General features: G+C 40.1%; 1 protein-coding gene across 1 annotated transcript in view; it reads left to right on the forward strand.

Moving 5' to 3' along the window:
* Nucleotides 1–15,403, forward strand: part of DISC1 (DISC1 scaffold protein) — a 387,745-nt gene that overhangs the window by 11,067 nt on the left and 361,275 nt on the right. The window contains exon 2 of the mRNA XM_077168344.1: nucleotides 1,209–1,278. Within this exon, the coding sequence (XP_077024459.1) occupies nucleotides 1,209–1,278 (70 nt within the window). The remainder of the gene's footprint in view (nucleotides 1–1,208; nucleotides 1,279–15,403) is intronic.

Consider the following 15,403-nt stretch of genomic DNA (forward strand, 5'->3'; position numbering starts at 1 on the left):
AATACCAGGAACTTTTCTACTCAGAGGCTTTGCGCTGACTTTTTCCTCTGTTGCAATGTTTTTCTCCCAGAAAGCCTCACGGTTCATTTCCTCACTGCTTTTAAATCTTTCCTCAGATGTCATCTTCACAGTGAGATCTTATTTAAAATTGCACCCTCCACCCTCATCCAACATTCCTGATTCCCCTCATTCTGTTCTACATTTTTTCTTTTTCATACCCCTTTTTTTGATAGACCCCGTAAAACTTATTTATTGTATTTATTTTTGTCTCTCTACACTAAAATTTAAGTTTAGAGGGCAAATAATTTTTTACTGTGTCCTCAGCATCTCTATTAGTATCTGACACAGAAGAGGTACTCAATATTTGTTGAATGAATCATCTGAATAGAGGCAAGCTCATATTGCAATGGCAGTGTAGAGAAAGGACATTTAACACAGACTGGAAGAGGCGACTCCTGAGTTAGGTGTTGCAGGAAAAGCACACGGTAAGCAGGCAAAGAATGGGAAGATGAGTATTTTTTCAAGGAGCAAGCCCAATCCATTCATTAATAGTCAGACCAAGCATCCTTCCTTGGGGAATCCCTGAGCTTCCCGTTGAGAAGAAAAATAAAGTACACATGAACCTATTGGTGGTACTCAGACAAGCAATTGGATCATTGACTTTTTATGTAGATTAATAAGACAATGCCCTTTTCTATAATGCGGAATATTTGAACCTTAGGACTCCTTATGAGGAGTTTGTGAAGTCCTTCCCGTCAGTTTCCACCCAGCCTTCAGGACAGCCTGCTGAGTATAAGTTCATACTCTTCCTTTTGGTTTCTCTTCCAGTTTTGGTGTATTTACCTTCATAATTTTAACTTGAACTTTAGAACAGAGATCATTTGGTCAGGAAATTTGTGTTTCTTCTCCTTCTACATTTCCTCACGTTAAATAAGGGCATAGTGTGATGTTTTTGCTTAAAATAATATTCTAACCCTTTCTTTGGATTTTATGCTCAAATTACACTTTTTCTATATGTAATTTTTTTTTTGGAGAAGCCAATGTATCCAGCATTGGAAAAATGTATATGTGTGGTTATTATTTTTTTTAAGAAAAATAAAGTTCACTTTTGAAATAGTTTCTAAATGTTCTTAGCTTTGACAAAAAATAAGTTTGCTTGAATGCTATTGTAATTTGGTTTTCATTTTTTTCCCCTCAAACCAACATAGATAAAATCTTTAAGATTAAAGCTTCAGAAGCTTCAAGAAAAAGCAGTTGAGGATGATGATTACGATAAAGGTGAGTTTCAATTTGTTTATTATTTCTTCTAGTTTCTATTATGTCCCATTCATCATTCGCTCTTTACTTATATTTACTTTCTACACCCCAAATGAATTGTGCATCCTGTTCTTCTGATCATCTCCACTCAATAACAGTTAATCTCACAGCACTATTATTTTGTGGATTTCAAAGCCCTTTATAGGCATTGATTCTTTGGGTTGTAAGTATAACTTTATTGATTGTTCAGAATCCCTTGGAATTTTGCATGATATTGTTAGCTCATTATCTGCCTGCCTGTGTTGTGATATTTCTATAATTCATACATTCATAAAAATATTGATTGGACACCTATTATGTGCTAGAGAATGTGATGGCAAAACAAAAGTAAGATGGACATAATATGTGCCCCTGTGACACTTATAAATTTAAGCCTTCACGGAAGTTTCTGTCTTCATACTCTCCAGGACGAGAGGGCGGAAATGGAATGAGTTCGAGATGTCAGGTTGGGCCAAAAGAGTTAAATGCACCAAATTCCCAGGTAGATGGCTCCAAATTTTCAAGCTAGAAAGGAGGTTACAACATGACACTGGAAGATAGAAGATTTTTGTCAGAGGCCTGAAAAAAACCAAACGATTAAAATGAGGTCCCAAAATAGGAGTTGGGCGGAGGAGATGAGGGCTGGCATGGTAGTTGAGTCAAAGGATATCCATCAGGTGTGGTTGGCCTGGGAAAAATCTTAAGGACTTTGGACTGCAAAATTTCTTACCCAAGTCTGCTGGGTAAGGGGAAAAGAAATGATTTCCAGGGTTCTCTGGACAGTTAAGAACTTGAAAGATACTCCTGGTGATAACCAACTCAGAATTGGTCTGGAAATAGAAAGTAGATTTCAGGATTCTTCTGGAAGCTGGTTAGCCTTGAGGCATAGGTCTTCAACCTTATTGGCCCAAATTCTGGTATTCCCATTGAATGTGTCACAGACTGTTGACATTGGGGTTTCCTAGGAATAGGATGAGTGATTTCCAAAAAAAGGTTGAAAGCCCTTTTTCTAAGAGCTGATGATATTGTCAGTTGTTCACAATACGTACACCATTGAGGTTGCTTCAGCAAGTGACGGGGCAGTGGGAAGAAGGGAGAGGAATTCAGAGCAGGTGGGACTTGTTAAGTCTTCGTCTTCTCTTTCTACAGTCTGTGTTGATTTCATAATGATGCTAAGTGGAGGATGGGATGTGTGTGTGTGTGTGGGAGGCAAGGGAAAGTGCCACCCTTTAACCCTGTGTTGGCCTCTACAGCCAGGGCACAGATGTTGACAGAAAGTAAATTAGCCAAATCTTGTACTAGGGTGCACATACTGACCTTTGTCTGGGGAAGGCAATTAAACCTTGTTAATTGTTCTCTTCACTGTTTTGTAAGTCTATTTTCACTGCCATGGGTCTAGTGATGGTCTGCTTTTAACAATGCAAAGACCCAGCCTCTTGCTATAACACACAAAGCTTATGACACAGGTAGAAAACAAAGTGTTCCTTATCTGTACAAGACCTAGTGACCTCTCCGGATTTGGTTCTCTCAACAGGTTTCATTAAATGAAGACTTCACTTCTTTATTCTTTTCTCCATACATCTCAGAAACACCCAGGGAAATGAGATTAGATAGGATACACTTCATTAGGGAAGCTAAAATAAAAAGGCACCCCAATTTAGTGTTTCTTTTTTTCTTGTCTGCATGCCATTGCCTACTGAATCAGAAGTTTTGGGAACTGGCCCAGCATTCTGTGTTTTAACAATCTTTCCGGGGTGATTCTTATGCACGCTCAAGTTTGAGAAATACCGGTTTAGGGCTTTAATCTTAAAATGGAGAAGTAGACCTGTGGTGTGGCAGCCAGCTGGCCAGGATGTGGAGATGAGGTTAAATACTTCAGTTCTATGAGGAATTTATAGATTAGGATAAGCACCCAACTTAGTAAGCACTTAATATACGGATTTACACATTACTTCCATTCTATTTAAACTCTCAAATCTTCGCAAACATGAGTTAGTGTGTTGAGAGTTAACCTATTCTTGTGAAATGTGCAAAGTGCTTGGCACATGGTAGGCACTCAATAAATGTTTTGTAAATGAATGATTGAATGACTTTACTGCCCTGAATGCATAGATGCCATGGAGGGCAACTTAGAGCTAGTAAAGAGCAAGGGAGAGCTCTCTTGTCAGCTCCAATATATGATTACTTCTGCAATGTACAGGATAAGGTTAGGTGAGGCTGAAGATTCTTTTGTGGAAGGTGGTTTATGTAAAAAATATCTATTGCACATCTACTGTATATAACAGTGCTTCTCAAACTTTAATGTATGTGTGAATCACTTGAGTAACTTGTTAGACTGGTTTTGGGTGGGGCCAGAGTCTCTACATTCCTAATAAGATCCCAAATGATGCTTATACTGCTAGCCCTGAGTCGTGATGGAATATGAGGCACTGAACTAAAGGATGCCGAGTTTTTAAAGACACACTAAAGACTGTCCTCGAGATTCTCATGTCAAGGAGTTTATAGTCCAGGAGGGGAGATAACTCAGTACACAATAATGATGATACAAGCTGTAAGTAATTTGAACCTTAAAATAAAGATGGACAAAGGGAGTTCCCCAGAAGGTAGAAATTCCTTTTGCTAGAGGTTGGGTGGGTAAAGGCTCAACAAAGACCCACAGACAAGTTGATATTTTAGGTGGGCCTTGAAGGATGCATATGATGTGGCTGGGAGAGTGTTTTGGAGAAGGTGTGGAGGTGGAAAAGCCATTTTTACTGCTGGCCACTATCCATAAGTTTGGTTGTCTTGAAAGTTTCAAATTTGAAATTGGCTATTGTTTATAAGGACCCTGAAGGGACCATTGCATGGACTGGTTCATAGTAGGGGATCAATAAATTCTTGTAAATTGATTGCTAAGTCATTAAGAAAGTTTGGATAGAGTTGAGGTGAAGACTTTGTAGTAATGGGATTTATTGAAATAGAATTTGAATAATATTTCCTTTCCTGTCTGGTTTATCCAGGGTTACTAATAAAAATGTTAAGAATTGTTGAGATTTTTTCTTTATACTTAGATTTTTCAGTCTCTGTGTGAACTTTCCTTTTTCTCATTGGTCGGGGCAGCTGTGTAGCTCAGTTCTGTCTCAGGGGAAAGGGCATGCTGGGGTCTATTGAGGTTTGGCAGGGGAAACTAGAAGGGTAACCTTAACTCTCTTGGCTTTTGTTGCCTTTTTCTCTTTCTAGTTTCACTCATAAAAATGACTTTGTGTTCCTGGGAAAGGAGATATTGGCACAGAATAGAAAGTTCCTTGTTTTATCTTATCAAAGTGTTGGCAAATTCACCCCCTAATGCCTTGTGGGGAAACCTTTTCAGGGCTCTAATTACATCTCTAGGGAAGTAAAGTTAATATGTTCTTATATTCTTGCATAAGGCTGGGAAGGGTTGGGGCAGAAAAGAACAATATTTTTTGATATTTGTTTTGTGGTCTTTCTCCAAGAGACTCAAAGATGCGCTATCAATTTCATCTCATTAATGCTTGCCCCGTGCCCGTGGTCCCCTGAGGTGAAAGCATGAGAGACCTTTGTGTCTTTCAGGGAGGGAAACTGCAGCCCGGAAACAGAAAATGAGGTGTCCTGGGGAAGAGAAACTTGGAGGTGGGGAGAGGAAGAAAGGAGATTGTGGGAAACCATTTTTGATATGGTTACTGTCCTAGCTGTCCCTAGAGCGGTTTGTGGCCCGTTCCTTCACCCCCGCCTGTCCTTGGCCAGCAGGTGACCTTGTGCGGTGAGGAAACTTCTGAAGTGAATGGGGCCAAGTTGTAAGAAGGAAGGAGAAAATTTCAGGAATTCAGAATTTCAGTGATTGTCGCTGATTGTGATAAATAAGACAGCCGAATTTCCCCTTGCCTACGTACAACTTCCTTCTTACAGTGAAAAGTGGCCAGCACTGAGACCAATTTCTTTATTCTTCATCTCATTTGGTGTCTGTTATGACAAAATTCTAGTACAATAAAAATTGAAGCATTGAATGAAAAATGATCTTAGCAGAGGCCAAGCATAATCACACTCTCTAGTGAGTACCAGCTCTTGTCTAAATTACCATAATCTCTATTTCCTGAATTTTGTCTCTAGCAAGATTTCTCAATCTGCAGTTGCTCTTTGGTAATGGTGTCCAAATTATCTAACCCAACAACCCCTTCTTTTATCGGAAACCATTCCCTGTCCTTCCTTCAGGGCTTTGAGTCTGAGTGACTTCCTGGATGGAGCCTGAAAACCAGAACGAGAATCCCTGCTTTTTCTTCAGTGAATTACAGATGTGATTGAGCACATTGAAAACCATCAGATTCCTTTTCATTGCATTTTATATCTAGGGTAGTAAAGAAGAAAATAAGACTTAATAGAATCCAGTTATTTTTATATCCTCCAGAACTACCAGAGTAAATGGGAGGTGGGTGCCATTTTGGGCTCCATGGAATAAAAATGGTACTCTTGGCAGCCTGCATTGTTTTGCTTTCTGACTTAAAAAATGGACTGAATTTGTGTCTGTTCAGAAGGACCTTTCCAGCAAAACCATCACTTAAAAATATTTGTAGAGAAGAGGGCAGCACTCAACGCAATGTGTATATGGGGCAATTTCGGTTTACAGCTCCCCTGCACATGTCCTTCTTTCCCTTCCCTCCCTGCACCCCAGAGCTTTTGGAAAATTACAGTTCTTGCCTGTTATTTACAAAGCTCTCTCCCATTCCTGTGTGAGTTGCTTGCAGCATCCCCCCTGTCCTGGAATAATGAGGCCTTCATTTAAAAAACAAAAGCAATAGAATCCACATATTGCTTGTCCTTTCCATGCTGGACACTTTCACATACATCATCTGGTTACATCTCTGGGATGACTGTGGGAAGGACAATTATTAGCCTTGTTTTCCAGTGAGGCCTGTGAAGCGGCGTAGTGAGAGAGCCAGCTGTGTGCTCTGGTTGCTCTACTCCCTTCCTTGCCTTCCATCCCTGCCGGGTCTAGAACATTGTGTATCCCAAGGTGGAAAATTGAGCTCTGTATAAGTTTGGGGACAAAACTTAGCTAGGAAGTTTCTAGATTCTGGAAACGCTTGGGAAACTCTTCTTTGCATGAAAACTAGGAAGGAAACAGATGAGTCTCTACATGCATCCTGAGATGCATCAGGAGAGCTTTCTACTATTTTATCTAGAAAATTAGATCATTATCAAATGAGCATTTGTGTAGTTCAATTTTTATCTTTAGAATGACGCTCTGAAGAAATGAAGACTCGTGTCTGTCTCCTTTTATTTAAGTAAAAACCTAAAAACTGGCAGATGAGCTATTCATTAAAACATTGTAGAAAGAGAATGCTTACAGAATGTTATTTATTTAACTTGGTTGCATTGTCTTCCCTTTTTTTCCCCAATTGTAGGAGAATTTATGATTCTGTAAGAAAAGGGCAGAAACCTTAGCTAATGGTGACTTTTAGAATAATCCACTTATGTTTGCAGGATATATACTCACATTTTTTTGTGAGTGCCTTGGGTGCATGCAAGTTGTGCAATACTCATTTTAGATCTGAGCTTTGTACTCAGCCCCAGATGGTTTTTTCTGCCTATGGTATCTTCCCCTTCATGTGTAGCACAAAACATGATTTCCATGTAACACATTTTCTCCTTTGCGTCTCAGTGGAGTGAACGCTCAGCTCGTTCGTACATAGTGTTCAGTGTGGGGTGTACTAGATACCCTAGGGCTCTGGGTAGGAGCATGATGAACTGGTTCATTTCCTCTTGCATTTTTTCACCATCTTTCCTTGATGGCCACGTTACTGTATATTCTCCAGCTCTGTGTCGCTCTTGGGGAATGTGATAATGTGGCTTTGCCTGGCCACTGAAGAAATTGGTCTGTTCTGCGAGGAGCACTTAGAGTGTTGTCATGGCTCATTATTCATGATGAAACCTGACAGCTCTAAGGTTAAACACTGCTGAATACAAAAAATCAAGCTGAACAAAAAAAATCTCCACTTCCTCTCCCTAATTAGGTGCTTAGTTGGAACTTGGACGCACTTTCCAGTTGGCCTGAAATATGGCAGTACTTTTAATGGATGTTAGAAGACAATTGTGCCAGTAGTGGGTACAGCACCTTCTCTCTTTGTCTGTATTTGCCTATGCGAATCTGGAAGCAACATGAGTTTCTGATGCTGTGAAGTCTGGATTACAGATTAGAATGATGGGCAGGAAGCAGTGGACAGACACTTACACTATCCCTCTTGTACTTGAGAAGACTGATTTTGAAGCTGCTCTCAGAGGTCTTCTGTGTTCTTATACCCTCCTGGAGAGGGTGAGAGACTGGTTGGGATCCCAGGAGAGCAGGCTTAGCTGAGGGGGTTTTTTCCTTCTGGGCCCAGAAACTCAGTTGTTCCGCAGAAGGTGGTCAGACAGAGCGAAGCAGCGACTTCTGTGTGGGACACTTGTATAGAAAATCTAGAAATGTCAAATTCTGCCTTATTTCCTTTATTAGTTTTCTAAAGCTGCAGGAACAAAGTACCATGTGATGGTTAGGTTCTGGTGTCAGCTTGGCAAAATGATTATGCCCAGACATCTGGTCAGGCAAGCCCTGGCCTGACTGTTGCTTAATCATCAGTTGGTTGATCGCATCTGTGGCTGATTACACCTGCAATCAACTAAGGCATGCCTCCCACAATGAGATAATCCAATCAGTTGGAGGCTTTTGAGGGAGAGGAGAGACTCTCACTGCTTCTTCAGCCAGCGACCTTCTCCTGTGGAGTTCATCCAGACCCTTCATCAGAGCTGCCAGCTTCACAGCCTGCCCTACAGATTTTGGACTCTTCCATTCCCACGGTTTTTTATGAGAAACATTCATAAATCTCATATTTACAGATCTCTCCTATTGGTTCTGTTTTTCTAGGGAACCCTGACTAGCACGTACCGCAAACTAGGTAACTTTAAAAACTGAAATTTATTCTGTCACACTTCTGTAGGTTAGAAGTCCAAAATCAAGGACCATGCTCCCTGTGAAACCTGTAGGGGACAGTTTTTCCTTGAATCTTCCTAGTTTATGGTGTTAGCAATTGTTGGTGTTCTTTGACTTATGATAATATAATTACAATCCCTGCCTCTGTCTTCACATGACTGTCTTCTGCATCCAAAGTTTCTGTTTCTTATAAGGACACCAGTCATATTGCATTAGGGCCCACCCTCGGACATGCCCTTTTGCAGGACACAAATCAATATGTAACATTTCTCAAAGATTTCAAGGAGTGTTTCTTCTCTTTCTACATATTGAGAGATAGTAAGAGAAATGGAAGGGAGATGTCTATGATTGCAGGCAAAAGCCTAACTAGGACTGAATCTTCCCGCTAAGGTCATTTTAGGTACAAATTGTCTGTTTGCTTGGTACAAATGGTTGATTTTTCCTTAACAGGAAGGGTGTATAGGACTCAGGACAGAGCTAAGTACTAAACATATCCAGGGTTTCCACAAAAGTTTGAATAGTTTGGTTTGACCGCTCTGTGGTCAAATGCAGATATTTGATAGAAAACTTTTTAAAAAGACAGATTTTTGTGACACCAAATAAGTGGGTTGATTTTCCCTTTTCTTGTTTCTCAGAAAAGCCTGGCTGTTGGCTTCCATGTTTTGTCCAAAGCTTCTCAAAGATGGTTCATAGCAGAATTTGGTTAGTAGGTCAGTAACATCATGGTACCTCTTTCACATGACCAAGTAGTTATTGAATATATACCAGGCTTATTATGCCATGATGGGTAAAAAAATGTGCCAAGCATGGCCTACCTTCAAAGCATATACAATCTAGTTAGGACAAAATATAAATAGTATAAATATGTGAAATTTTAGTTAACATTAGAATTGATGTTTTTGATATGAGGACTTTCTTCTTCCAAGAGACAGAAACCCACTTTTGTGTCAGCAAAAAAGAGGGCTTACTGTTTGGTGTGACTGGTAATGTCAGGGATGTTGACAACAGGGGTGTCTGGAATCAGGGAATCAGTGCTGCCAGCACCTCCATTCTTTCTGTTACTCGTCCTGGTTATCTATTGCTGCATGTGGTGGGCTGAAAAATGGTCCTCCTAAAGATTCCACATCCTAATCCCTGGAACCTATAAATGTTTCCTTATTTGGAAAAAGGGTCTTTTCAGAGGTAATGAAGTTAAGGATTTGAGATGGGGGGATTATCTTGGGTTATCTGGGTGGGCTCTAAATGCCATCAAAATTGTCTTTACACACACATAAGAAAGGAGAAGGCAGTGTGACCACAGAGCCAGGGTTTAGAGTGATGTGGCCATAAGCCAAGGAGTGCTGGTAGCCACCAGAAGCTGGGTGATACAAGAAATGAATTCCCCCCTAGAGCGTTCAGAGTCTTCAGAGGGCATGCTCTATCCTGCCAACATCTTGATTTTGGCCCAGTAAGATGGATTTCAGGCTTCTGGTTTCCAGAACAGTGAGAGGATACATTTCCGGTGTTTAAAGCCACTGTGTCTGTGATATTAGTCACAGCAGCCTCAAGAAATGAATACACTGATAATGCTTTACTCCAAGACTTAGTACCTAAAACCATGACAACATTTGTTTTGCTTGTTAATCTGAAATTTGGGCAGTGCTCAGCAGGGACAGCTCATCTCTACTTAAGGGATCATCTGAGGAAGCTCAAAGGCTGAGGGCTGGAAGCATCTGAAGGTTCACACACAGGGCTGGTGGTTGAGGCTGACTCTCTGTTGGCAGTCCTCTGGGGTCACGCCTTTCCATGTGGCTGTTTGACTTCCTCACAACATGGTCCCTGGGACCCGAGGGAGAGGGAGAGTTCATAATTCACCTACTATGAACTAGCCTTGGAAGTCATGCAGTATTACTTCTGCTGCATTCTAGTTATTAAAAATGGAATTAGATTGCACCTTTTCTTGGGAGGAATGTAAAAAAGAATTCGTGGATATCTTTCCAAATCGCTAAAGTCTTCCCTTAGGTCTTTCCACATCTAAACTATACTCAGAACATTCCAAGACCTCTCAGAAGTCTCATATATTGCGGCAGCAGTTTCAGGCTCGATGTGCAGAATCTTCACATCTAATTTAGGCCCTGGTGCAAATGAGGGTCCTGGATGTGATTCCTGGAGCAGAGCTCCTTGAGTCCTCTAGAGGACTTGAAGACCTGTGAACTAAAGAGACAAGCTATCTGCCCTTACAAACCAACATATAATGGTTGTATAGGCAGAGAATAACCATTATACAAACTCTGTGCAAAACAGGGGGAAATGGGGAGAGGAAAAATGGGAAATACACGGTAGTTACTGGTCCATAACAATTCTGAAATCCAGTGGGACACTTGTTGTCAGTTCCTTGATTAAGGCTTAGCTCTATTGCCCAGAAATTAATCTACATGGTACTTGGCTTTGCCCTTTAGGTTCTATATTCTGGGTTATCCTTCCTATTCTTTATGAAGTAGCCTGAGTTTGTAGCCAAATAGTTTTTTCAACTACTTCCCACCTATTTTAGTTTTCTAGCCTAGTTAAAGCGATACCATGAAAATGGTAGCTTAAACAAAGGGAATTTACTAGCTTACAGTTTGAGGCTGAGGAAATATACAAAGCAAGACATCATCAAGGCAGTGCTTTCTTCCTGAAGACCAGGAACCAGTGATTCTTGGCTCCTCTGCCACATGGCAAGGGATATAATGGTGTCTCCTGGTCTCTCCCTTTTCTTCCATATTTCACTTTCAACTTCTTGCTTCCCTGGCTTTCCCCCTCTCTCTCTGTATATAAAGGGCTCCAGTAATAGGATTAAGACCACACTGAATGAAGTGGGTAACACTTTAACTGAAGTAACCTCATAAGAAAGTTCTACTTACAATGGGTTCATACTCACCAGGATGGATTAGATTTAGGTACCTGTTTTCCTGGGGTATGTACAGCTTCAAACCACCACATCACCCATAAAAGTTTTGGAGTCAAATGCCCTTTTTTTCATTTTGTACTTTTCCTTTCCCTTTCCAAATTGGTATAATCCTCTAAGAATCTTTTTGGGCTTTATATGAATTAATTTATTATCTGTTCCATCAGACAAATGTATACCACAATTCTCTTTAAGCTATAAACCCTTCCTGATCTTGATCTCCCTGTGCGCACTCTTAAGATTCTGAAAAGATTGTTTGATTATTGAAAACAACTATGTGGCACCACCTTAAATCTTTCTGAGATCTTACTGAGGGTATTACAGTTTATACCGTCAGTCTCATCTCTTGACCATAGTTTCCTGGCAGATCTCTGGTTCTGATATTTTTTGGGAAGCCATTTATTAATCTTAGTATCATTTGTCATCTGGAGAGGCTGGGAATAAGAACACTTTTACTTTCAAACTTGGCAATTCTGGTTCTTTACTGTAACAGTTACTTCTTAAGCTTATCTCTCATCTTACATTACACTCGAGGTAGTAAGAAGGAGCCAGGTGAAACCTTTAACACCCTGCCTGTAAATCTCATGTTACTTTCTATTTTCCATGTTACTTCAGGTAACAGTGTTTTGAAACTTTCTGCCACTAAACAAGGATCTCCTTTATTTCAGCTTCCAGTAATGTTTCTTCTCTTTCCTTTAAACCCTCATCAAGAGCCTTCTCACGATCCACTGGGTATCTGCTGACCATCTCGGTAAGGTTTCTCCAGCCTCCATCCACCACCCAGTCCCCAAACCACTGTCATGTTTTAGGCTTCGTTATGGCAGCCCCCCAGTATGGTGCCAAAATTTGTTCCAGTCATCTACTGCTGCATAACAAACTACCCCCAAATTTATATCTTATTACAATGACAACCTTTAGTGTGCTCACAAATCTGTATTTTGGAAAAATTTCAGTGAGGTTGTCCCTTCTTTGCTCCATTTGGTATCAGCTGGGGTGACTTGAAGACTGAGGCTTGGAATCTTCTAAAGCTTGCTCACATGCCTGGCAGTTGATGCTGGCTATCAGCAGGGACTTAACTGGGGCCAAGCTGGGAATGGGGCTATACCAGCTATTCATGATCTTTTCATGTGACTGCTTGGCTTCCTCACAGCATGATGGCAAGTGTCGTCAAAGAAAGAGTGAGTTGGAAGAAAAGTTATTGACTTTTATGACCTTACCTCAAAAATAATGTAGTGTTAATCCTACCACATCCTATTCATTTGAAGCAAGTCACTAAGATTGGTTTATCTTTAAAGGGAGAGGAATTCAAGCACTTTTTGTTGGAAGAATGTCAAATAATTTGTGGGCATATTTTAAAACTGTCACACCACTTTAATATATGGGGTTAATTCAAGACTTATACTAATAATATTGTTACTAGAGAAGAAAAGTATACTTCTCTTTCTCAACTCCATATGGAAATTTTCATGGTAGGCTTAGGTCAGATGTCAACTCTTGTACCAATTTCTGCAGTAGAAGGGATAACTAAACCTGGTTATCTGTCTGTCTCTGTAATAAGGTGGGGTAGGAATGTTACTAGAAAATGAGAGAACTAGTGCTGAGGAGATATAAATAGTAGCCAGTGTTCTTACTGCTTAGTAAAATACATAACACATGAAGTAATCAAGAACAATCAAAAGCAACATATGGAAGAAGAAAATTTTTAAAATGAGGGTTGTTAAAAATATGCAAAGAAGGTTTAAATGATAACACTCTGGCCAGAGTTTATTCACTTAGTCAGGAAGCATGTATTGAATGCCTATTTCCAAGAACTGCTGGGCAATGAGGAGCAGAAGTATGTTAGATCAAGTCCTTTCCCCCCACTAACCTTTGTCTCACATCTTAGCTTCAAGTTTTCCCCCATTGCAGATTTCCCAGAGACCTTGGTCTTGATTCTCCCAAGGAATCAAAGTAACCTTTGCTTTGTATCTGACTGTGGCAATATCTAGAGAGCATTGTGTGTTAGATTCAGGAACAATTCAATCCATCAGCTGGTTATTATATATGTATATATGGTGCTGATTGGACCACATCTTGCCATTGAATTGACTGATTGAGGAATTTGGTTGGGAGAATTAACTCTTACATTTTTACCTGAAGTGACAATTAGAAATAATTAAGTCTTATTCAACCTGGGACAGCTGGGACTTAAAAACATCTTTGTGAGCTATGAATTTTTTTTCCTATTTCTTAAAACTTTATATATTTAGTTTGATTTTTCCAGTGCTTTTTTTTAAAGCTGAGGGATGATTTATACACAATGAGCTATGAAATGTTTAATAATCATTTCTATACCTCAGAACTGAGTACATAATAGTGAAGAGTTTTGGGGCTGAGGTGCCAAGACTTAGTGTCAGGCTGGGTAACCCACTTAGGTTCTGTCTTCTTTCTTTGAGCATCAATTTGCCCCTGGATGAATGTAAAATAATAATACTTACCCTGCTGTGTGCTTGGAAGGTCAAATGTGATAATGTGGATTTTCTGCATGGTATCTGGTGCACAGATACTGAAGAATTGTTTGTTTTATTTTATTTCTTTTACCTTCTTCTACCTCCTTCTCAGCTACTACATGTCAGAAGACACTGTGTAAAGTGTGGATGCTTCTGAATAGCTTCCCTGCAAGCAGCTAGCATCAGTGGCATGCAGAAAATAAGATAAAATGATTTGGCTTCTAATTTTCTATCTGGCAGTAAGAAGCTTATTTGTATATAGCCTGATTTCTTTCAAGTTAAAAAAGAACTTGGATATGAAAAAAAGTTATATATATATATATACATATATATATATATATATATATATATATATAAACATGCAAATTATAATGAAGCATTTAAAGCTTATCTACTCTTTACAATTTCCTATGGCAAATTATATTTCTTCTCTGCTATCATAACCTTGGGTCTTTCACTCTCTACCTGATGCTCTGGTGCATGACATTGGGTGACACTGAGAAACTTAAACTGAAACCTAGCTTTGGCTTTGAAAGAATAAGGTTATCCTGGTTTTGAGGGTGGAAGGAAAAGAAATGGAAAGGGGAAGGAAGAGAATGGGAAATATATGGACTAAGACAAGACTGAAGCAGACAAGGAGAGATTGAAAGACATGCTGTGTTCTGATCATTTTTCTGTGAGCCTTTTCTGTTTTGTGATCTGCAGCTTCATGGCCAGAGAGGATTAAGGTACAATTCCCGGATAACTATTTAATGTTTCCATTGAAGATGGTCATTTAAAAACATGGCGTCTCCATTTCCTTGGTGTAATGGCAATGATATGGTGCCCCTGCTCCTTTGTGGGACTTCTTAAGCATCCCTGGGCAGCTAATTTATTTTCTAAACTGTCTAGTCACTTAATGAAATCTTGTATCCTGTCTATCAAAAACCCAACTATAAATACACCATCACTACATTGTGGTATGACTGGAGAGGCATGACAGTAAGAAACCTTGAGTGGCTGTTCCCTCCAGGTTTAGCAAGCCTCTACACCCATCTCCTGCCTTGCTGTGTGCCTCAGAGCTCTCTCTGCCTGTTGGTTTGCCCAGCTCCTACTTCTAAAATCACTTCTTATAGCAAGAGGTAAATACATAAGCTGCTCAAGAGGCTTTGTCTTTGGGAGATGATTTGTGACCCACTTTTTTCCCCTAAGTTTTCTAGGGAAGTTTGAACACATTTCTTGTAAGAACTGAAACAAAGATATACCATCTTTGTGGTATATACATATGTGAAGGTTTTACTGAGGTTTTCTGTTGCGAGGAGGTAGACACTAGGTGTGACCTCAGCATATCACGTGAGCTGTGGATAGAAAGCTATAGGAAGAATCACTCTTCTCTGCCTTGGTGCCAGTGCTGGGGACCTGTTGGCTGCTGGAATGACCAGGAGGCTTAATACATTTTGGAATCAGCCAGGGGAGCATACAGTCCTGTTGCTTCTTGCTGGCTGTTTGCCTCACCAATGTGAGGTCCTGCATAGGTCTTTTTTGGTCATATTTGTCAATGGTGGAAAGATAGACCAAGGGTTAGATGGTAGGGCATTTGATAGGAATAAGGCTAAGTGGAGTAGTAAAATGAGAAGCAGTGAAGAATAGAGACTACCTCAGTAGTCTTTTGGTTGTCACAATCTATCAACGTCACCCTCAGAACCCCCTTCAGTTTTTTTGGGTTAGCCAGACTTGATCACCTGTCATGTG

The sequence above is a fragment of the Tamandua tetradactyla genome, chromosome 7 (assembly GCF_023851605.1).
Source record: "Tamandua tetradactyla isolate mTamTet1 chromosome 7, mTamTet1.pri, whole genome shotgun sequence".
NCBI lineage: Eukaryota > Metazoa > Chordata > Mammalia > Pilosa > Myrmecophagidae > Tamandua > Tamandua tetradactyla.